Genomic DNA, 25,744 nt, shown 5'->3' on the forward strand with positions numbered 1-25,744 from the left:
CACAAACTTTTTCTCGGGGGCCAAAATTGCAGTCTAGCTTGTGGCCAAGGGCCGCACAGATGGACCTGAGTGATGGGGTCGGTGGAAGGGGAGGGGCCAGTGGGGGTAGGGTAAAAAAAAAAATCACCCCCTTTTCAAAACATTACTAGACATTCAAAATGTGATATATGTATGTATGTACCCCTAATGTCGTAATTTGACAATGGCCGGGTTAGCGCTTAGCTTTGCTACACGTTATTTCCCTTAAATTGGCTTTACTCGAAAACGCCATTTTGTATGTACGGCGGCCATTTTAGGGAATGAGCGGCCTCGTGGTCAGCATGCCCTTTTAGTCCTTTGTCCATGCCGCTGACCACTCGAGTTTGCCCAGCAACAGGTTATTTTTGGTAACGGTCAAGCTTGTACATGCGCAGTCTCAACTGACCAGTCACCCCTTAGGAATGTTCCGCCAAAACTGACCAATGGAGATGTAACCCCTCCCATGAGTTGGCTGTGCTCCAAAAATGACCATATATGTACATAAAGCTCTGTAACCTTGTACCGCCTATCTTTTATTACCTGTAAAACGTAAAAAAGAAGGATTCGCACCAGTGTTCGGTGTGATACTTCTTGCATTACCGAAGGGTGCTGTAGGAATGTACCACCACCCCATGGGGTCTTTATAAACTTGTCTTTTGTACTTTTCAGTTTCCGTGCCAACAGTTCTTTGGTGTAAGTGGGTATTTCTGCGGAGCATGTAGGCCTTGGGAACCCAATACCACAAATTGGCGACCACGAAGGGACTCATCGGCGACTCGGATGCCCGAAGGAGAGGTCGTGACGAAGGATTGGAAACTCGCCATGGACGCGTACGCTGCCACCGAGTGACCCGAGTCTTGGCACCCACGGTGTTTTCTTCCTTTCCTTCTGATCTGACCTTCCAGGTGGCGCCGGTCTCCGACTGAGATCTTGATCGTCTGCGTTGCTGGATAGTGCCGTTTGGCTGATTCGATTAAAGACCTTGGCAGTTGGAATCTGGACTTTGAGATTTGGGTAAGATTTGTGATCGGTAAGGTAGTCTACGGACGCTTACTGAAGTTCTATGATTGTGACTATGATTTGAGTTAGCTAACATTTTGACTTTGTGAACTTTGAATCTATATGTGTAGTGCACTTCACATAGGCAGGCATGTAGAGATGTTTCTCTAATTTTGTTTGTACTCTGAGAGGCACATTTGTGTGAAGTACTGTAAGTGACATTTTTATGGTATCACGCTTTCGTGGTACTTTTTGAACATGCCTGTTTTAGGCACACTCCGAGGGATGTGCTGTTTTGGAAATGGTACCACAATCAGGTTAGCTGAATCACAGCCGGCTCCCCCAGAGGGAACTCCAAACCGTGAGATGTATGTCAAATTTGGCCTTCACCCTATACTGTACAGTAAATTATGGCATAAATATACTAGAACTGATCCCGAGCTGCAATGGCCACTACATGGGTCGTTTGATTTGCGAAAGGTTCAATTTGTGGAACAATGTTTGTTTCAGCGCAGGGCTAGACAGAATATGTTTGATTGTGTGCGAATGTGGGAGAAAGCGGTGCGTGAACGTATGAAGCGTGAAGTTGCCTTGGCGGACAAAGAGCAGCGCAAGGCTGCTCGAGATAAAGCTTTACAGCTTGAGGAAAAGGAGGCACAGGAAAAGAAAGAGAGGGAGGCACGGGAACGTAATTTGCAAACGACCGGTCAATTTCCTATTCGACGACCACTCTATCCTGTCCTTAATATTGAAATTGATGATTTTTCGTTATTAGATCGATCTCTGCCTCCGTACGTTCCACCTACGGCTCCGACTGAGGATTCTGGTGATGAAGACCGGGATAAGTCGGGAGACGGGGATAAGTCTAGTGTCAGGTTATCTGCGGAGAGAGCCGCGGAATTGCGTAGTTATGCTCGGAAACTGAATTTAAATCATGTAACCGTGTCAAACGTTGTTGCTGAAAGGGGTCAATGGACAGAACGAGAATTGTTGTGTTTTTTGAATACTTTTGCAGATGAAGTTGTTACTCGATTTCGCAAATATTCAGAGACTTTAGAACCTAAGGCTGTGTCGGTACATCGTGAGAATTTGGATAAAGGTTTATTTGTTCTTTCAGATGTCGATACCTTTTTCAGACAACTGATCCAGCTACGGGATGAGGCGTCCAGATTGCGGGAAGAACAGAAAAAGGATAAGGAGTCCGTGCCGGGGTCAACAGAGCAGTCTAAGGAGTGTTCTCTCCGGGGTTCAGATAAGAATTCTAAAGTGCATGTTATGCCTATGCGTGAAGCTGCACCTTTGTATGTTCCCCCTAAGGGGGACGGTACAGATGAAGATAAAACATCGAAGGATGCAAAGGGGTACTTTGTATATAATTGGGTATATACGCCTTGGAATAGAGCAGATGTTATGGCGTTAAAAAATGCTTTACCTGATCTCCGTAAAAATCCAGCCGCATTTTATGAAGGGGTGGAGGGGGCCATTTCTTCTTGTGTCATGACTCTTGTTGATATAGATCTATTTTTTGGGTTAATTCTTCCACCCGATATGTGGAGGTCGATTTGTAAAACTAATGATCAGACGGCGTTTGGGGCAACTTGGAAAGAAATAAACCAGGCTGACTTAGACAGGAAACCTGCATGTAAACCATGTGATATGATTTTAGAACTCCCAGCGGCTATTTTAGCTAAATTGAAAACTCTTGTTCCTCCTAAAAAGATCGATTGGACTATGTTAGCTTCCTGCAAACAAAAGTTAGATGAATCGGTATCAGATTTCTTTACACGTTTCGAAGAGGCGTTTCACGACTACAGTGGTCAATCGTTAACAGATGATACGGGTAGGCATCTGTTTGTAGATAAGTATGTGGCTAATCTCCTATCGGAGATTGCAAAACGATTAAAGACGAGTGAAAGTTCCTGGGCCACGGCGACCCCTGCGTCCTTGTTAACTATGGCTCAGTATTATGAGCGGCAGGAATTAGAGGCTAAAGAAAGTGTAGATAAGAAAACGAAGGAATTGAAAACGAAGGTGATGTTGGCACAAGTTCGCGGAACGCAATCTAGAGGGAATGATAGAGGTAGGCGAGGAGGGAGTAATGCGTCGTACGGTCGTACTGACATAGCGGAGGACCAATGTGCTTATTGTAAGGAGTTTGGGCATTGGGCTGAAGATTGTCCGGTACTTCGTGAGCAGCGCAGTCAGCGTGGTCGAGGAGGTGGAAGGTCGAGAAATAATTATTCAGGAGCGAGAGGTGGCGAAAGTGATCGTGGTAGGTTTGAAACGAGGGGCCGTGGTCAGGATGAACGAAATACTTTTGATAGACGGAATCAATATCAGATCTCGGAGGGTGAGAATGTGGAGCATCAGGATTATGTGCATGCATAGGATTGCGTAGGATGGGGTACGGAATCAGTTGAAGTGCCAGTAGATCAAAGAGGTCCATATGTATCAGCGGGCATTTTGGGTTCTACTGATCAGTTTTTAGTTGACACAGGAGCTACTCGTAGTGCTTTGTCCAAAAACTTGGTTCCAAGGGCTCCCCTGTCCGGCGAAACGATAACATGTATAGGGTTTGATGGCACACCCTCTCCTAGCCCACTATCACAACCTCTTGCACTTTGCATTGACAAATTTTTCAGTTTTGGTCCATTTTTGTTGTCACCTCACACTCCAGATAACATTATGGGCATTGGTTTGCTCAAATACTTTCGAGCAACGATACGCTGCGCTCCCGAAGGAGTGCGAGTTATTTTGAATGACAACTACCCCGATCCTGGCAGATTTTGTACTATACAGGAAATTGAAGTATTAGCCTCTCTCCCCCATACGTTGTGGGCGACCTCAGATACGGATGTGGGACAGATGCTCATCCCGCCTATTCGAATTACTGTCAAGGAGGGAGTACTTTTGCCACGTGTACCACAGTATAAGATTTCTAGGGAAGGTGAAATTGCCCTGACGCACATCGTTCAGGATTTGATCGTTGCAGGAGTAGTGGAGGAAGTTCCTTACAATGTCTGTAATAGCCCTATTCTTCCGATCCTTAAGAAAGACACTGACGACAAGGTCTATCAATTTATTATTGATTTGAGAGAAATTAACAAAATTGTCATCCCTCAATATCCTGTGGTGTCTGATATTACGACATTGCTTACATTGGTCCCTCCGACAGCGACAACGTTCACTGTCATTGATCTTAAAAACGCATTCTTTTCCATTCCCATCCACCCCGACAGCAGATACTTATTTGGCTTCACGTTAAATAATAAATCGTATAGATTTTGGCGTGTTCCTCAAGGTTACACAGAGAGTCCTAGCATCTACAGCCAGGCTTTAAAAAGACAGCTTGATTCTTTTGAATTGCAATCCGGAGTAGCTCTTATACAGTATGTTGACGATCTCCTGTTGGCTGCAGACACTTATGCACAATGCGAGGAGAGTACACTTGCTTTGCTTTCCTTTTTGGCTCAGAACAACCATAAAGTCTCTAAGAAAAAGCTACAATACTGTAGACCCAAGGTGACCTACCTCGGTCATCTTTTGTCTAAGGAGGGGCGTGCATTAACATCAGATCGAATTCAGGCAATATTAGATACACCAGTTCCCCGTACTCAGAGAGATTTACGCGCCTTCATAGGACTAACGTCCTTTTGTAGACAGTGGATAATGGGGTTTTCGCACATTATAAAACCTTTGTTAGCGTTATTGTCCAAAACTGCACCAATGCCCCTTGAATGGACAGATGAATGTCAGAATGCTTTTGAACAATTGAGACAGGCCCTTTGCTCTGCTCCCGTGTTAGGTACACCAGATTACACGAAGATTTTCACATTGTACGTGCATGAGAAAGATGGGTGTGCGTTATCAGTGTTAGTGCAAGCGCACGGGGACAAGCAGAGGCCATGCGCATATTTCTCAGCTATTCTTGATCCTGTAGCACGAGGGTTACCTGGGTGTTTTCGAGCAGTTGCAGCGACAGCAGTAGCTATACGGCAGAGTGAGGGAATAGTGTTATCGCACAAATTGTTAGTGCTAGTTCCCCATGCAGTAGATGCCCTGTTAAATCAAACAAAGACCCAATATCTCACGAGTGCACGTTTAACAGGATATGAGCTCACACTTTTGGCACCACATATCACACTGAAAAAATGTGATACTCTGAACCCTGCCACTTTATTGCCTTATCCGGTCGAAGAGGGTCAGGAAGAAAAACATCACGATTGTGTTTTCCTGACTGAGGAACAGACAAAGGGTCGTGTCGACTTACAGGATATGCCACTTCCAGATGTGGATGGGGAACTGTGGGTTGATGGATCGTGTTTGAGGCTGCCAGATGGTACGACTTCCGCAGCATATGCGATCACGACACTTAAGACAGTGGTAGAAACAGCACGAATACCACAGAAATCGGCTCAAGCAGCAGAGCTGATAGCCTTAACAAGAGCCTGCGAACTGAGTGCTGGCTTATGTGTGAATATCTACACAGACAGCCGGTACGCCTTCGGAGTAGCGCATGACTTTGGCTTACTCTGGAGAGAGCGTGGGTTTTTGACATCTCATGGCGTACACATTATGCACGGAGAATTGGTGCGTGATCTCTTAAATGCGTTGCTTTGCCCAAAGAAAGTAGCGATAATTAAATGCAGTGCACATAAAAAGATCACTGATGAAGTAGGACAAGGCAATGCTTTTGCAGACACTATAGCAAGACAAACAGCTATGTCTCGAAATGACTCCCCCATGTACGTAGCAAAGTCGCAGGCCGAGCAATGGCATGATGAGTAGAGATACTAGACATCCAAAAATCAGCAACTGAATCAGAGCTTGTCACATGGGCGGCAGAAGGGGTACTGGATGATGAGGGTTGTTGGAGGAGTAAGGACATGGAGAGATGGAAATTGCCTGCAGCTTACTTGCAGGCGATGGTCCAGATGGCGCACGGGTTAGCACATGTGGGAGCTCTTGCAATTACTCGGTTGTTAACGCAAGTTTGGGAGCATCCCGAGATTGGCAATACTGCTAAGAGAGTAGTGCAGACCTGTTTGATATGTTTACAGCACAATCCTGCAAAAGGGACGCATACTCCGAAAGGAGGGTTTGTTCCACCTTCTGCACCATTCGAGGTACTTCAAATGGATTACATCCAGCTTGAACGCTGCAATAACCTTAAGTATGTCTTAGTGGTGGTGTGTGCTTTCAGCAAATGGGTCGAGGCCTTCCCCACGAAAGACAATACAGCTTTGACAACAGCTAAGGTTTTGCTCAAAGAGTACTTCCCTCGATTTGGAGTTTGCAAATTTTTGTGGAGCGATAATGGTCCTCATTTTGTTGGGAAAATTGTGGAATATGTGCTAAAGGGACTGGGGATTCAGCAGAAGTTCCATGCTGTGTTCCACCCTCAGTCAGCAGGTCTTGTGGAGCGGTACAATGCCACGTTGAAGTTGAAACTGGCTAAGATTGTGGCGTCCACGTCATTGAAGTGGCCAGATGCCTTGCCGCTAGCATTGCTCTCTCTTAGATCAGTGCCCCACTCTCGAACTGGCCTCACACCGTATGAAGTGGTGTTTGGAAGGCCTATGAATATATGGGGAGTTCCTAAGCCGCGACTGATACATGATGTGCCTTGTATAATGATGAATGATTATTTGGCACGATTAACAAATGATTTGCTTTCTATTCATCAACAGGTTGGAGAAGCGCTCCCTGATAATTCCATTGGAGAGGCCCATAGTCTCCGTCCTGGGGACTATGTGATGATTCGTTCGTTTGAGAGGGCGAACAGCTTGGAACCGAGGTGGCGTGGCCCCAAGCAAGTCCTCCTGGCAACTCGAACGGCTGTGCGAGTGTCTAACAGAAAGCGGTGGGTCTCCCCGGACCTAGTGAATCCTACGGTGCTGTCCGACTACAAAGAGATCTTGGAAAAAGAAAAGAGCCCAGCTGTGACGTCGGCCGAATCTGAGGGAGCCTTCCCGGACCACACTGTTTCTGGACGACAGCGCTAAGATTTGCGGCCAAGATAGGAAGAAGATTTTCTTTTTGTGCGAGACTGGTTGGTTACCGCTCTGGGGTTTGTGAAACGGAAGCCGGGAATCTCAAGGGGGGGGATCAGTTCTGCCAAGAGTAGTGACACCCGTCTTGACCCCGGAGAAGAAAACAACGGCTACCTCGGAGCTCAGCACCATCTTTTTATTTTTCTAGATATATACATCTGAGACATTGTGAACTCTTTGAACTATAGCGTCCTCTGCATCACGAGACAAGAGAATTCTTGGTGCTATCTTGTTCATACTGACAATTGTGGTGATAGCAGTGATAGCCTGGGTAGTAGAACTTGTGGTGCCTGTACGAGAACATTTGCTGCCGACTACCCCGGCTCCATCTGAACATTTTCACTTCACCTTACCCTACCATGAAGAACGGCACCGACAGACTTACCTGAACAATAGCTTCATTCAGATTTTGCATCATACTCATAATATGACGAACACGTCTAACTGTTGGGTGTGTGGGATGTTGCCTGGTCATCAGAAAAAGGGGGGAACCCCGCTCATCCCACTCCCATTCTCTCACAATGGTTCCTGCCACGCCTGGTATACTCTCCTATTCACTTTGCGATGGCCAACAAAAGGGGGGGTGCTTTTCCGTTTAAATAAAATATGCTATCATGACCGAGATGGTTATCCACGAGCTGAGGGTACTCGATTTGAATGGGAAGAGTACCGCCCCGATAATGTGTCTGCACCCCGAATTTACAGCAATCAAAGGAACATTAATATGTCTAGTTCGCATGTCATTAATGTTATAAATACTAAGGCCGATCTCTGTATACGAAATAAAGGTACAATCCCGGTGGGGAAAAGTGAACACCACACTTACATTTGACAGTCCGAACGGCATATCATTTGTGGCATCCCGAAATACATACTTTATCTGTGGTACTAAAGGCTATCATCAGCTCCCTTTAGGATGGTTGGGCACATGCTATGTTTCTTTTGTATTGCCCCCTGTATTCATTGCCCCACCAATGTATCACAATGACTATGTGCTTTACCACGATTTTGTGTTAAATCGAGTTAAACGTACTGTGGTCTTGGACGATATTGACCAGACCGATACTGCTTTGCAACAATATGTAGACTTTAATTTGGGATTGTTCTCTTTTGTGGGGGCTGCTTTGAACAGTCGGAAAATACGACGACTGACTCGTGTTGTCGAGGCTGTCGCTAATGATACTGCTATTGCATTAGGGAATATAACAGAAGAACTTCAAATTTCTAGAATTGTTACGCTCCAGAATCGTATGGTTCTAGATGTGGTTCTAGCTGATCGAGGGGGGGCATGTAGAATCATCGGAAGTAGCTGCTGCGTGTACATGCCAGATAATTCGCCATCTGTTTATGATGCAATTTCAAAACTTCACAAAATTGCTGCTGAGATACACCCGGACAATGGCACGTGGACTTTATCGGGGTGGTTCTGGTCAATGTTGAGTACCTGGGGCTGGAAGCTACTGACAATCCTATGTGTTGTAGTTGGGATCTTATTCTTCCTATGTTTATGTATACAATGTGGCCCTGCCTTATGTTCTATGTGTTTATCAGCCTGTATTCCATCTAGACGAGCTCTTGCCCGAAATGAATTGATGCTCCATAAAGAAGTAGCTCAGATAATGTTAATTGACATCGAAGATGAGTATCCCGACTACGTCCACTATGAGGTAGCTTCAGCTAAACGCTAAAAGGGTCGTCTGTCGTAATTTGACAATGGCCGGGTTAGCGCTTAGCTTTGCTACACGTTATTTCCCTTAAATTGGCTTTACTCGAAAACGCCATTTTGTATGTACGGCGGCCATTTTAGGGAATGAGCGGCCTCGTGGTCAGCATGCCCTTTTAGTCCTTTGCCCGTGCCGCTGACCACTCGAGTTTGCCCAGCAACAGGCTATTTTTGGTAACGGTCAAGCTTGTACATGCGCAGTCTCAACTGACCAGTCATCCCTTAGGAATGTTCCGCCAAACTGACCAATGGAGATGTAACCCCTCCCATGAGTTGGCTGTGCTCCAAAAATGACCATATATGTACATAAAGCTCTGTAACCTTGTACCGCCTATCTTTTATTACCTGTAAAACGTATAAAAGAAGGATTCGCACCAGTGTTCGGTTTGATACTTCTTGCATTACCGAAGGGTGCTGTAGGAATGTACCACCACCCCATGGGGTCTTAATAAACTTGTCTTTTGTACTTTTCAGTTTCCGTGCCAACAGTTCTTTGGTGTAAGTGGGTATTTCTGCGGAGCATGCAGGCCTTGGGAACCCAATACCACACTAAAAAATACTGTCAATATATATATATTTTTTTACTGGGATCTGTGAGTTTCTGACCATAGTTTTCCATCGTTGTCTTGTTTTGTAAAGTGTTGACGTACCGTGTTTGTGGGTCCCAGGGCTGTAAATCTTGTAGCACGTGTAAGCGCTCCCAATGACGGCCCTGGGTTTCATTTTTGGCCTCCCTCCGTGCTGAAAATGCAGCAGTGACGCACACCACCACCACGTGCTCTTTTGAGAAGAGTAAAGTCTGGGGAGTGCTGGGCCTTACACTCAATGACTCTGCTCCAAGGGTCCGCTCCTGGGCCCTACACTCAATGACACTGCGCCTAGGATCCGCTGTGATCCTGTGCATTAATTCTGACCCTGCGCTCTAACTCGGACCCTACCATATGATTGTTTCATTCTTGCCATATTCCTCTACTTTACCCCCTCATCCTACCTCTGCCCACCACTTTGGCCTTAATAATTCACTTTTTTCTTGACCCGTCCCACAGCTTGGCGCTCTGTCACAACTTTACTCTTCTCCTATTGTTTTACCATCAATTTACACGACTCATTATACCTCTCTCTTTACCCTTGGTTCTTTCCTTATCTCATAAATGCCTCTCACACTGCCCCTACCCCTCTTTCTATTACTAGCATCTCAATCTGCTCCCAGTATCTCTCTGCTCTCTCTCTCTGACCCAACAACCTCATTATTCCACCTCTCTTCACTCTGCTTATACTCTTTTCCTGGCCCTTCTATTTCACTATGCTCATAGCCTGTCGCTTCGCACCTACTCTGGCCCCAACGTCTTAACCTGCATTCACTCTCTCCACACCTTGACTTTTTAACGCGCACCTGCTCTCCTTCCATCACAATCTACCCATATCTGGTCACACCTTTTTGGTGCCACACTTGTCTATTTTATTCAGCATTATTTCTCTCACTCTCCTCATACCCTATCAAACTGCCTAGCCTCTCATTGTGCCCTAACACCTCATCCTAGGCCTAATCTCTCATGGCACGCTAACGCACCACTCTAAGCCTACCCTCTTGTGCCCTACTGCGTCACTCAGCGCCTACACACTCATTGTGCCTGTACACCTTCGCTCTACTGACGGTTTACTCTACTGAAGGTTTACTCTACTGATCAGCCAGTTCCTTTGTCCTTCCTGCAGTTCTGCTTTAAACCTTCACTTCACAGCTTCCCTTCTCTCTGCTGCTAACTCATAGTTTTTGGTTCCATTATTGTCGTACCCCTCACTATTTCCTTGCCCATGTCCCTGACTTGGCACTCACCTTTCATATATATCTCTCAATATAGTCCTTACATGAAGAGCAGCCCACTCTTCCTGTCCTTACTCTGCTCCTGCCCCATCACGCTCTTTATATCCTGCAATACCCTTACTCTGCGCTCATGTCACGTTGCTCCTACTCCCTCGCTCTCTTCTCTTAACCCTTAACCTTTCCATAACTCCTCATTGCGCTTCTCGTTCTGCTTTTATACTTTCTGACAGTCCCTCTGGTTTTCTTTCTCTGCCCCTTCCCATTACCTCTACCGGTTCATCCTGCCTCTGCCCTCTATGTTCACACTGAGCCCTTGTCCCCTCAGCTCTGACTCTACCTAATGTGTTCCAAAACCAATAACTATTTGCTGTTCAATTCTGCAGCATAAAAGACCTGATCAGTTCCAAGACTCAGACAGGTAGTGTTGGATGACTGAAAAGTAGTACACTTTCTAAAGCAATGCAAAAAGCATGCTGAATTGCCTGTAAAAAATGTTAGAAATATTGTCCCTAACAGAGGCACATACATTTTTCACTCGCATTCACACAATTTCATAAAGTAGAGAAGCTGGGATGTATCTAAAATTATCCTACTGGGCTGTTTCCGATGCATATAACTATGTGTTTAAACTGTATCTCCCCCAATTCCACCTGTAAACCAAAGCTCCACTGTTGTGAAACGAGAGCCTGTAGCATCCCAAATGCCTAAAGTGAAGTCATGCCTGAAAACAAAAGGGTATGCGCAGCCCATGGATTCACATGAGGACATTGCTGGAACCTAATTTTATTTATTCTGTTTACACTACGTGCCTGCTCTGACACCATGAGGAAAGAAAGTCCCGGCTCTGCTAAAACCCTAACCAGGGGCCTTAAAAACATAAATTTAACTACAGAGACAGCGATATTTTACCAGCACCAATTGAAAGATTAAAGTGGCCACACTGTCTGTGAGCAGCACGTACAGGCAGCACAGCCTCAATGGCAGAGTGAGCAGGTGACACCAGAGGGGCAGATGAGGGTGGGGGCTACGGGTGAGCATGCGAGACACTGGTTGTCCACACATGCCCTTTTCATACTTTTACTGGCAGTGCGTCCCCGAGGAATTACAGCAGACAGAAATTAGTCCGATTTCGTGTCTGCTGATTTCCACGGGGCGTATGGAATGGACTAGCGGGCCACAATTGGCCTGCGGGCCGTACTTTGAGTACCGCCGGCCTAGACCCACTCTTGCTTGATGACTCAGCAGTGATCTACCTTATCCTAGACCCACTCTTGCTTGATGACTCATCGGTGATCTACATTAGCCTCGACCCACTCTTGCTTGATGACCTATCGGTGATCTACATCAGCCTAGAGCCACTCTTGCATGATGACTCAGCAGTGATCTACATCAACCTGGACTCACTCTTGCTTGATGACTCAGCAGTGATCTATCTTATCCCAGACCCACTCTTGCTTGATGACTCAGCAGTGATCTACCTTTTCCTAAACACACTCTTGCTTGATGACTCAACAGGGATCTACATTAGCCTAGACCCACTCTTGCTTGATGACCTATCAGTGATCTACATCAGCCTAGAGCCACTCTTGCATGATGACTCAGCAGTGATCTACATCAACCTGGACCCACTCTTGCTTGATGACTCATCAGTGATCAACATTAGCCTAGAGCCACTCTTGCATGATGACTCAGCAGTGATCTACATCAACCTGGACCCACTCTTGCTTGATGACACATCAGTGATCTACATTAACCTAGAGCCACTCTTGCTTGATGACTCATCAGTGATCTACATTAGCCTAGAGCCACTCTTGCTTGATGACTCAGCAGTGATATATCTTATCCCAGAACCCACTCTTGCTTGATGACTCAGCAGTGATCTACCTTTTCCTAAACACACTCTTGCTTGATGACTCAACAGGGATCTACATTAGCCTAGAGCCACTCTTGCTTGATGACTCAGCAGTGATCTACATCAATCTGGACCCACTCTTGCTTGATGACTCATCAGTGATCTACATTAGCCTAGAGCCACTCTTGCTTGATGACTCATCAGTGATCTACATTAGCCTAGAGCCACTCTTGCATGATGACTCAGCAGTGATCTACATCAATCTGGACCCACTCTTGCTTGATGACTCATCAGTGATCTACATTAGCCTAGAGCCACTCTTGCTTGATGACTCATCAGGGATCTCCATTAGCCTAGACCCACTCTTGCTTGATGACCTATCGGTGATCTACGTCAGCCTAGAGCCACTCTTGCATGATGACTCAGCAGTGATCTACATCAGCCTGGACCCACTCTTGCTTGATGTAGGGATCTACCTTATCCTAGACCCACTCTTGCTTGATGACTCATCAGTGATCTACATTATGCCTAGAACCACGTTTCCTCACCGATGCCCTTTATTGAGATGATTCCGCAGCTCATGGCAGAAAATCCTACAGGCTCCAGGTAAAATCCTTTTGTTGAAAATATGCACTGTGGTGAGAAAAAGACTCTTTCCTCTTTTAACCAGGTTCATCCTGCTCAAAGGTTTACCTTCTGATTTGAGTCTTGTAAAGCCCAATCCACCACAGGGTACACTTATAAAGCCCCAGGACCTCAGGGATGACACTTAGTCTCACAGATTGTTAGGCAGAGGCCACAGCTGGGTTCAGTCCAGGTGCACCTGCCATGGCCAGCTGGGGAGTTGAGGAAATGGCTTCTTATAGCTTGTCCTGTCCCTACATCTTTAACAGGAGGTCAGCTATATGCCCCTTGGAGACCCCTTTATATATGCCCCTTGGAGAACCGGTCCAGTCTTCTAGGCTCTTCTCAGGACTCAGACAGCAGTTTCAGTCATCTTCTGATCTTCCACAGGTCCAGCAGTGTTCTGAGGTGGTTGCCCCGAGGTGCCACATTTAAGTCTGACAGGAGCTTTGGATGGGAATTACACCTGGGTACACCCTAACCAATGGGGTAAATTTCCCGGGGCTAACTCAACCCACTTTGGGCATTTTCAAGATGGCAGAAGTCTTCAGCCACACTAAACTTGGACTCTAAGGGCAGGTGTGTGTGTGGGAGTGTGCTACTGTAAACCTTGTGCCATCCTGCATCTAACACTACAATGCAGTGTTAGGCAGTCCCTGCACCCCCAACAAACTCAGAGACAAAAGTTTGGTAAAATCTAAGGTGAGTTTTCAGCAGACAGTGGATACGAACACATGGGCATATGTACAAGGGCATTGCGCCACTGGAGTGTCGCTTTTTCTGATGCTCCGGTGGCACAATGCTCTGATCCATATTTGCAGGGTGGCGCCAAGCCACTTTCTTTGGCTTATCGCCGCCTAGTAAATATGACCCTCTTCACCGCAGTTTACTACGGCAAAGGGGTGTTCAATGGTTTTGCTGTAGGCGTTCCCACACAACACACATTTCTTTTTGACACACCACCAGATTTACAATGATCTGTAAGTCTGAAGAAGCCAAAATCAAACGCCTTTAAAGGGAGGCATTAGAGTGGCGCAACGAGGAGAAATACTTTTATTTCTCCTCGTTTTCTGCTCTTTCTATGTATGCATTCTGTAGCAAACATAGAATGAGCAAAACACCATTAATGATTGTTTTTGTGCAGGAAGGTGCTCCTTACTGCACAAACCCAATCATCCGTGCAACACACACCCTTGCACCACTGTGCAAGGGTTACGGCCCTGGTGCTAGGCAGCTTTTTTAGCACCTGCAGAAAACATGAGGGTGCACTGCATTCTTGTAATGACACAACGCAGTTAAATTGCTTGCAGCGCCGTACTGTGCCATTACATTGTAAATATGCCCCACAGTGTTCTGGCATTCTGTTTTCCTAATTTGAAGTGCCCCCGCTAACGTTATATATAAATCCAGCAGACTTGTCCAACAGGCTATGACGCTGTAATGTCAAGGAGAGTCCCACGGAGATTGGGGCCTGATTGGCTGCCAGGACAAAACAAGCACCTTGCCAAAGTGTCAGCTAACATTTTCCTGTGATAGGGTAGGCCTCTTTAAAGTCCCCCAAAGTGTTGTATCAAAAAACACCAGCAGACGCGTCAAGCAGGATGTGAGATTCAAGCAGGACTTGGCACTTTAATGTCAAAAACGATCCTTCCAGCCCACCTTTGCAAATTCTGTCAGTTTCAGCAGGGTGGTCTCTGCATCTTTAGGAACACCTACTGTTTTGCTTAGGAGATGACGTTTACGCCTTTTTCACAGCAAATTAAATGCTAATTGCTGGCTGGCCAAAGTAGGAGAACATGTAGAATTAGCTTCCAGGGATTTCAGGCAGGGCAAAGGTAACTTTTTAAAAGTTGCCTTTCCATAAAATTTGTATAAATCCAACTTCATCACTGAATTGGACTTTTTCACAACTATTAAATAGAGTTGTTTAATGGCTTTTCTAGTTAGTTTCATTCCCGAGATACAGGATTAGTATTTATAATTCTATTCCAGTGTTTTCTTATGGAACAGCCAATCCTGCTACAAATAAAATATCTCTGAGGGCATTTCCACTGTAAGAACATGTTTACATGTCCTACTTTTAAATGCCATGCACCTTGCCTTATGGGCAAAAGGACTGAAGGACTACATAGGGGTGACATATATATGTAAGAGGAAGGTTTAGGCCTGTCAAAAGGGGTTATTCTGACATGTCGTATTTTCAGTTAAAACCTGCACAACCATGCTACTAGTTTGGGCCTGCAGTCATGATTATTTTGTGAATGTAGTGGATGGCACAAAGGGGGTTGCAGTCCACTTGTGAAATTTGACTTAAAGGCCCGGTATACTCTGGGGTGTACCTTATACTAAGGGCTTACAGGTAAATTAAATAATTCAGTGGGGAGTATACACATTTTACCATGTTGAAAGGAGTAGTACAAGAACTTTACCATTGGTTTGCAGGCGTAAAGTGCAAAGTTCTATAGCCAACAAAAATTCTGGTTCAGCAAAAAAGGCAAAACATTCGGGGTGAACAAGCAGCAGGGGCAAATTTCCAACAGTCACTGAGTGCCGACACATTAAAGAGAAAATTCAGAAAATGAAACTGCACTTCATGCCAAAATCTTGACACTCGTGGATATGAAGAACGTCAAATCACAAGACCAGAGGCCACAGCTCCAAGGAACTAAAAAAAACTTTTCATTATTTCATAGCCAAAGTCCGGCCCTCGCTCACTACTTTTTAGTCTTTTTATCATATTGTTGTATCAGATGTTTTATTGCGTCTAGAACATCCCCTAATTTAGTATGGTTGTAACATGTTAGGTAGCCTGGCATGTGTAACTCTCATATTAGAATGAACATGTTTAAAGGGACAGACCAACGCTTACTTAACGTGAAGGACCAACCTATGTTCAAATTAATAGATCAAGCATCTTTAAAGTAAAGTACTAAAATACATGAAGTTATGGACTAACATGTTACTAAAACATCTTTAGAGTATGGATAGTGTTTAATGGTCAGGCTTAAGTGTTTAAAGTTATCAACTAATATATTTACAGTGAGACACCAACAGGTGAGAGGGAATAGCTCCAATGTACACCGGAGAGGAGCGGGTCTTAACATTAAATGCCCTGTGACTTCCCCTGTACAACTCTCCTAAGATTGTAACAGATAACAAGTGCTTGTGTTTGGTATGTTAATATTAACCCAGAGCAAAGACAAAAAGGCAGACTGCGGGGTCTTACCCATCACAGATACTTACTCAGCACCACCAGCTCATAGTGCAAGCTGTCCTCTCCCACTTCATTGGTCGCCTCACAAGTGTACTTCCCAGAATCCTCGGCTCTGGCCATCGGGATCTGCAGCAAGCGACCACCTGAAAGGTAAACAGGCTGTTAGACTGTTTTTGAGCTGAGAAATAAGGGGCGGAGAGACAACTTCTCAGATACACCAGTGTCCAGGGCTCACACAACATTAAATACCAAGAGGGGGGGTGCTGAAAGACAGGGGGCTAGATATAGTAGTTGATCGTCACCACATGCAGTTCCTAGATATACTAGAAGATTGTCACCACGTACAGCTGCTAGATATACTAGAAGATCGTCACTATGTCCAGCTGCTAGATATACTAGAAGATCGTCACTATGTCCAGCTGCTAGATATACTAGAAGATCGACACTACATCCAGCTGCTAGATATACTAGAAGATCGTCACCATTTCCAGCTGCTAGATATACTAGAAGATCGTCACTACGTCCAGCTGCTAGATATACTAGAAGATCGTCACTATGTCCAGCTGCTAGATATACTAGAAGATCGACACTACATCCAGCTGCTAGATATACTAGAAGATTGTCACCATTTCCAGCTGCTAGATATACTAGAAGATCGTCACCATTTCCAGCTGTTAGATATACTAGAAGATCGTCACTACGTCCAGCTGCTAGATATACTAGAAGATCGACACTACATCCAGCTGCTAGATATACTAGAAGATCGACACTACATCCAGCTGCTAGATATACTAGAAGATCGACACTACATCCAGCTGCTAGATATACTAGAAGATCGACACTACATCCAGCTGCTAGATAAACTAGAAGATCGTCACCATTTCCAGCTGCTAGATATACTAGAAGATCGTCACCAGTTCCAGCTGCTAAATATACTAGAAGATCGTCACCATGTCCAGCTGCTAGATATACTAGAAGATCGTCACCATTTCCAGCTGCTAGATATACTAGAAGATCGTCACCAGTTCCAGCTGCTAAACATACTAGAAGATCGTCACTACGTCCAGCTGCTAGATGTACTAGAAGATCGTCACCAGTTCCAGCTGCTAAATATACTAGAAGATCGTCACCATGTCCAGCTGCTAGATATACTAGAAGATCGACACTACATCCAGCTGCTAGATATACTAGAAGATCGACACTACATCCAGCTGCTAGATATACTAGAAGATCGTCACCATGTCCAGCTGCTAGATATACTAGAAGATCGACACTACATCCAGCTGCTAGATATACTAGAAGATCAACACTACATCCAGCTGCTAGATATACTAGAAGATCGTCACCATTTCCAGCTGCTAGATATACTAGAAGATCGTCACCATTTCCAGCTGCTAGATATACTAGAAGATCGTCACTACGTCCAGCTGCTAGATATACTAGAAGATCGACACTACATCCAGCTGCTAGATATACTAGAAGATCGACACTACATCCAGCTGCTAGATATACTAGAAGATCGACACTACATCCAGCTGCTAGATATACTAGAAGATTGTCACCATTTCCAGCTGCTAGATATACTAGAAGATCGTCACCAGTTCCAGCTGCTAAATATACTAGAAGATCGTCACCATGTCCAGCTGCTAGATATACTAGAGGATCGTCACCATTTCCAGCTGCTAGATATACTAGAATATCGTCACCAGTTCCAGCTGCTAAATATACTAGAAGATTGTCACCAGTTGCAGCTGCTAAATATACTAGAAGATCGTCACCACGTCAAGGTGCTAGATATACTAGAAGATCGTCACTACGTCCAGCTGCTAGATATACTAGAAGATCGTCACTACGTCCAGCTGCTAGATATACTAGAAGATCGTCACCATTTCCAGCTGCTAGATATACTAGAAGATCGTCACTACGTCCAGCTGCTAGATATACTAGAAGATCGTCACTATGTCCAGCTGCTAGATATACTAGAAGATCGACACTACATCCAGCTGCTAGATATACTAGAAGATCGTCACCATTTCCAGCTGCTAGATATACTAGAAGATCGTCACCATTTCCAGCTGCTAGATATACTAGAAGATCGTCACTACCTCCAGCTGCTAGATATACTAGAAGATCGACACTACATCCAGCTGCTAGATATACTAGAAGATCGACACTACATCCAGCTGCTAGATATACTAGAAGATCGACACTACATCCAGCTGCTAGATATACTAGAAGATCGACACTACATCCAGCTGCTAGATAAACTAGAAGATCGTCACCATTTCCAGCTGCTAGATATACTAGAAGATCGTCACCAGTTCCAGCTGCTAAATATACTAGAAGATCGTCACCATGTCCAGCTGCTAGATATACTAGAAGATCGTCACCATTTCCAGCTGCTAGATATACTAGAAGATCGTCACCAGTTCCAGCTGCTAAACATACTAGAAGATCGTCACTACGTCCAGCTGCTAGATGTACTAGAAGATCGTCACCAGTTCCAGCTGCTAAATATACTAGAAGATCGTCACCATGTCCAGCTGCTAGATATACTAGAAGATCGACACTACATCCAGCTGCTAGATATACTAGAAGATCGACACTACATCCAGCTGCTAGATATACTAGAAGATCGTCACCATGTCCAGCTGCTAGATATACTAGAAGATCGACACTACATCCAGCTGCTAGATATACTAGAAGATCGACACTACATCCAGCTGCTAGATATACTAGAAGATCGTCACCATTTCCAGCTGCTAGATATACTAGAAGATCGTCACCATTTCCAGCTGCTAGATATACTAGAAGATCGTCACTACGTCCAGCTGCTAGATATACTAGAAGATCAACACTACATCCAGCTGCTAGATATACTAGAAGATCGACACTACATCCAGCTGCTAGATATACTAGAAGATCGACACTACATCCAGCTGCTAGATATACTAGAAGATTGTCACCATTTCCAGCTGCTAGATATACTAGAAGATCGTCACCAGTTCCAGCTGCTAAATATACTAGAAGATCGTCACCATGTCCAGCTGCTAGATATACTAGAAGATCGTCACCATTTCCAGCTGCTAGATATACTAGAATATCGTCACCAGTTCCAGCTGCTAAATATACTAGAAGATTGTCACCAGTTGCAGCTGCTAAATATACTAGAAGATCGTCACCACGTCAAGGTGCTAGATATACTAGAAGATCGTCACTACGTCCAGCTGCTAGATATACTAGAAGATCGTCACTACGTCCAGCTGCTAGATATACTAGAAGATCGTCACCAGTTCCAGCTGCTAAATATACTAGAAGATCGTCACCATGTCCAGCTGCTAGATATACTAGAAGATCGACACTACATCCAGCTGCTAGATATACTAGAAGATCGACACTACATCCAGCTGCTAGATATACTAGAAGATCGTCACCATTTCCAGCTGCTAGATATACTAGAAGATCGTCACTACGTCCAGCTGCTAGATATACTAGAAGATCGACACTACATCCAGCTGCTAGATATATACTAGAAGATCGACACTACATCCAGCTGCTAGATATACTAGAAGATCGACACTACATCCAGCTGCTAGATATACTAGAAGATCGACACTACATCCAGCTGCTAGATATACCAGAAGATGGTCACCATTTCCAGCTGCTAGATATACTAGAAGATCGTCACCAGTTCCAGCTGCTAAATACACTAGAAGATCGTCACCATGTCCAGCTGCTAGATATACTAGAAGATAGTCATCACGTCCCGCTGCTAGATATACTAGAAGATAGTCACCACGTGCAGCTGCTAGATATACTAGAAGATCGTCACCACGTCCAGCTGCTATATATACTAGAAATGGTAACTATGTCTAGCTGCTACATATACTAGAAGATTGTCACCACGTCCAGCTGCTAGATATAATAGAAATGGTAACTATGTCTAGCTGCTAGATATACTAGAAGATTGTCGCCACGTGCAGCTGCCAGATATACTAGAAGATCGTCACCACGTCCAGCTGCTAGATATACTAGAAATGGTAACTATGTCGAGCTGCTAGATATACTAGAAGATTGTCACCATGTCCAGCTGCTAGATATACTAGAAGATTGTCACAATGTGCAGCTGCTAGATATACTAGAAGATCGTCACCACGTCCATCTGCTAGATATACTAGAAGATTGTCACCATGAACAGAATTACCGCAACAGATGATATCCAGATGATCCTCAAAAGGAGAAAAAGGATTCTTTGACGAGCAAGCATGGCAAATGATAAAGCATGGTGTGTGAGGTCATTCCTTACAATTTTGTTCAATTGTTTAGAAACCTGGGTGATTTTTTAAGAGCACTTTGGTCCTATCTGAATCATAGGTCAAATAGGGGCCCAGCATTTGACTATTTCCCAGGTGTTGACTCACTTTTTGTGTGTCTTGTTTACTTTTGTGATGGGCCATGGTTCCGGCCCAGTAGCCTCTGTCTGCCCTGTGTATGGGGTCTGATACAAAGCCTTATCCATCCTACCACACAGCTCTTTTCTTCTTTGTAAACCCTTGCATGTTGACCATTGTCTAGACGGTATTTCAGGAGCAGTCTCCTCACACATGCTGCCATTACTAGCTTAATACCTGTCCACCCTCTAAGAAACACACATGACTGGACATTGGATATTTTAAATCTATTCCCCAGCCAGCATGAATCTAGAATGAAGACTTCAAATGAAAAAAAGCATGTTGTCTCTACTGACCAAAAGTTAAATTGCCGAAAAGAGCATGCATTGGACATCATGTCTTGTTCAAGGCTAAGACCTTCTGGGTGAACTCTGCTCCATGCCAAACCTCCATTAAAAAGCAATCTGATGTTTTTGTTAAATTCTTCAATTGTTCTTCAAACACAAATTGCTGTAACTCACTGTTTTGCCTCACTGTCTCCCATCAGTGAAACATATTATGCCCTCTGTTTTTAACAACTTCATTTTTAGTTTCCATGATCCCTGAGAAGGGCTGCATCTAAATACAAAAAATTAATCCTTGAAAACAAGAATTCATGAAGATTGCATCTCCACGGTCTTCACAGTACCCGGCACGCTGAAGTCCCCCATGCAACGTACCTACAGGCAGATGTGGGTGTTGCGACCACATGGGCTGCTGAATGACACCAGGCAGAGTACAGGACACCGGGTGAGACACCTACCTAGTAATAATAGCACACCGGTCTCAGAAGCAAGCAGCGGCCGCCCATCCTTGTACCAGCGGAGTGTCGGGGGAGGGATGGCGTTGGTGTCACATTGCATAGACACAGGATCCCCCAATATGACCTCCCGGTGCTCGGTCACGTCCTCTTCATCACCATTGTTCCAGTACACCAGCTCAAAGGCCGCATTGGTGCTCCCGGGTCTCTGGAAGATGGGGGGAACTGAAAGAGAAAATGCAGGTCTCAATGACAGTCCACACAAGGTCTGAGGTTAATAATGTGCTCAGTGATGAGACAACCTCCCCTTAGTTCTCCTCTCAAGACCTCCAGCTTTGCTTCTGCTCTTTCCAAGGTCTTTTTTACATCCATTAACAAAGTGGTCAATCCTATTGGCTAAAGAAGTGTCAGGTATGGCTCTTCCAGAGGCTGGTCACATGGCCAAAAGAATGAATTGATCCCATTTAAAGGGAGGCCCAACATTTATATATGGATTTGCATTGATTTTTGTGCTTTCCTTGCAAGGTAGACAACCTTCCTCCACTAGGGCACCGTATGCTATAGCTCCACCCTCCCTATGAAACACCATCATTTTTCATCAGGCAGTGAAATCGATATAGTGAAACGCCCGCACACCCTGAATGCTGACGTCAAAGTCCCGCTCGTCCTGTCCGGCCATGTTGGATGCAACACAGGTGTAGTGTCCGGAGTCAGAGACCCTGGTTGGCTGCATCTGCAGCATTTGTCCATCGTTCGAAATCTGCAGGTGGCCTTTACTCTCTAAAAGCTGAAGATAAAAATAAAAAAGACACTTTTTAAAATGTTTGCAAAAGGCTTTCTGAGAGCACATTAGAAAAGTTGTCTGGTCACAGAGCACAGTGCAATGTGGGGGGAAATGCTATAATATGTACTTACAGAGAGGGCAAAGTTAGAGTAGGGAAGAACAGCAGGAAATTATATGGGGGACAATGACACAGTGGACAGAGAGCGAAAGACAAAAAGAGCAATACCCAAGAGAGTCTGACCAGAGAGGGCAACGGCAGATAGGACAAAACAATAAAGATCAGGATAAACCAGAGACAGAAAACCAATAAAGAACACTACGAGTGGAGAGGACACTGCCAGAGAAGACATTTCAGTAAATGGCACATTTAGTGAGGTGAAAACCAATGAGTACCTTCTACCATGAAATACTTTAGGAATATGAATATTTGATGTCAAAAGAAGTTTTGGTCTAACCTGTCCATCTTTGTACCAGGTGAGTGTTGGTGTTGGCACTGCCCGTGACTCACAGTGTAGAGATAGGGTACTGTTGACCTTTGTCTTCACTTCTTTCACCACAAGGTTACCATCGGCAGTGTCTGTCTGGATCTGTGGAGGGACTGAGGAGAAAAGGACATGGACATGAAATGGAACCGGCCCGACTATGCTTCCCAGTCATCATGATGGCCAACTGAAGAGACCCGACTATCCTTCCTCGTCACCTTGATGTCCAACTGAAGAGACACAACCATCCTTCCTAGTCTTCATGGTGTCCAACTGAAGAGACACGACTATCCTTCCTAGTCATCATGGTGTCCAACTGAAGAGACACGACTATCCTTCCTAGTCATCATAATGTCCAATGGAGACCCGACCATCCTTCCTAGTCATCATGATGGCCAACTGAAGAGACCCGACTATCCTTCCTAGTCATCATGATATCCAACTGAAGAGACCCGACCACCCATCCCAGTCATCATGATGGCCAACTAAAGAGACCCGACTATCCTTCCCAGTCATCATGATGGCCAACTGAAGAGACCCGACTATCCTTCCTAGTCATCATGATACCCAACTGAAGAGACCCGACCACCCATCCCAGTCATCATGATGGCCAACTGAAGAGACCCGACTATCCTTCCTAGTCATCATGGTGTCCAACTGAAGAGACCCGACTATCCTTCCTAGTCATCATAATGTCCAATAGAGACCCGACCATCCTTCCTAGTCATCATGATATCCAACTGAAGAGACCCGACCATCCATCCCAGTCATCATGATGGCCAACTGAAGAGACCCGACTATCCTTCCTAGTCATCATGATATCCAACTGAAGAGACCCGACTATCCTTCCTAGTCATCATGGTGTCCAACTGAAGAGACCCGACTATCCTTCCTAGTCATCATGGTGTCCAACTGAAGAGACCCGACTATCCTTCCTAGTCATCATAATGTCCAATAGAGATCCGACCATCCTTCCTAGTCATCATGATATCCAACTGAAGAGACCCGACCATCCATCCCAGTCATCATGATGGCCAACTGAAGAGACCCGACTATCCTTCCTAGTCATCATGGTGTCCAACTGAAGAGACCCGACTATCCTTCCTAGTCATCATGGTGTCCAACTGAAGAGACCTGACCATCCTTCCCAGTCATCATGATGGCCAACTGAAGAGACCCGACCATTCTTCCCAGTCATCATGATGGCCAACTGAAGAGACCCAACCATCTTTCCATCCTTCCTAGTCATCATGATGGCCAACTGAAGAGACCCAACCATCCTTCCATCCTTCCTAGTCATCATGATGTCCAACTGAAGAGACCCAACCATCCTTCCATCCTTCCTATTATCATGATGGTCAACTGAAGAGACCCAACCATCCTTCCATCCTTCCTAGTCATCATGATGGCCAACTGAAGAGACCCAACCATCCTTCCATCCTTCCTAGTCATCATGATGGCCAACTGAAGAGACCCAATCAATCAATCAAAGACATTTGTAGAGCGCACTACTTACCCGGAGGGTCTCAAGGCGCCAACCATCCTTCCATCCTTCCTAGTCATCATGATGTCCAACTGAAGAGACCCAACCATCCTTCCATCCTTCCTATTATCATGATGGTCAACTGAAGACACCCAACCATCTTTCCTAGTCATCATGATGGCCAACTGAAGAGACCCAACCATCCTTCCATCCTTCCTAGTCATCATGATGGCCAACTGAAGAGACCCAACCATCCTTCCATCCTTCCTATCATCATGATGACCAACTGAAGAGACCCAACCATCCTTCCATCCTTCCTATCATCATGATGACCAACTGAAGAGACTCAACCATTCTTCCCGATCATTAATGCTGTCCAAGTTAAAGGACTCACCCAACTTTTCAGAACTTGATGATGTCCAAATGACATCAATTTGCTTCTTATTTGTAGCATCCAGATTTGGCTAAGTACCCAAAGGTAAGCGTAATCATGTATCTAAATCCAGATATAGTACAAAAAATATACAATATATTGAGGGGATGTACTTACTTATAAAAGGATGTTAGGTCATATAAAGAGAGTGGATGGAAAATTATAAAAGATAATTTGCAAAAGAAATGTTAGTGAAAGGTTTTTAGGAAAACTAATTTACCACCTAGATTTATTTGTGCTACATCTGTAAGTACTAACTGATAACGATGTCCTCAGCGACAGTAAATGAAGGTACAATATCAACGCACATCTAGTTTGCACCCACCTACAACAGCACCAAATATGTTTAGGAAAGAAACTTTGAAATGCAAAACAATAGATTCTTTCTACGTACTGAACACTTTCACGTGGTAAACTTTGACCGCCTCTCCGACCTCGTTGGTGACCACGCAACTGTAACTCCCGGCATCCTCTTCCTGTGCATTAAGGATCTGCAGGGCACGGCCTTCTGCTCAGGGAGGAAACAGGGAGCTAGTCAGCGTGAACAGGCAGCCCAAATTCAGTCAATATTGTCTCAAAAAATGATATAATTTTTCATGAAACTTAGCCTTTTATGTCAAAACCTGACTTCAGAGACTCCCACAAATTCTGTACCATGGATGCAACACACCAATTCGGTTGGACAAATTCCAGCCAAACTCCATTTTAAGGAGCAGAAATAAATAGTGGCAAACACTCACTTTAATGTGCGGCAGAAAACACATATCCCAGCACCCCCATGATCACTTACAACCCACCCAGCCCCCTGAGGTATCTATCAAGGGGAGTCATCCCAGAACCAATTACAGGCACAAGTGTGGATGTACAGACAGTCATTGGACGCTGAGAATTTGAAGACCAATTCATTGAAGATATTCTGGGACACTGTGCAGATACTATAGTTGAGTGACCCATAGCAACAGAATCCAGGGTGACCAGGAAGTTAATGGACTGACCCAGGGGCTCTGAATGTTTCTGTAGTGTATATCTGCAGTTGTGGAAAACTTGTCATCATAAAATAAGTGTTG

General features: G+C 44.8%; 1 protein-coding gene across 1 annotated transcript in view; it reads right to left on the reverse strand.

Annotated features, from left to right (window-relative positions):
* Nucleotides 1-25,744, reverse strand: part of HMCN2 (hemicentin 2) — a 563,480-nt gene that overhangs the window by 130,915 nt on the left and 406,821 nt on the right. Inside the window, exons 51-55 of the mRNA XM_086924818.1 lie at nt 25,072-25,185; nt 22,735-22,877; nt 22,132-22,282; nt 21,499-21,720; nt 16,335-16,448 (exon numbers count right to left, since the gene is read on the reverse strand). Coding sequence (XP_086780944.1) covers nt 16,335-16,448; nt 21,499-21,720; nt 22,132-22,282; nt 22,735-22,877; nt 25,072-25,185 — 744 coding nt within the window. The remainder of the gene's footprint in view (nt 1-16,334; nt 16,449-21,498; nt 21,721-22,131; nt 22,283-22,734; nt 22,878-25,071; nt 25,186-25,744) is intronic.

This window comes from Lissotriton vulgaris, chromosome 5 (assembly GCF_964263255.1).
Source record: "Lissotriton vulgaris chromosome 5, aLisVul1.2, whole genome shotgun sequence".
Classification (NCBI taxonomy): Eukaryota; Metazoa; Chordata; class Amphibia; order Caudata; family Salamandridae; genus Lissotriton; species Lissotriton vulgaris.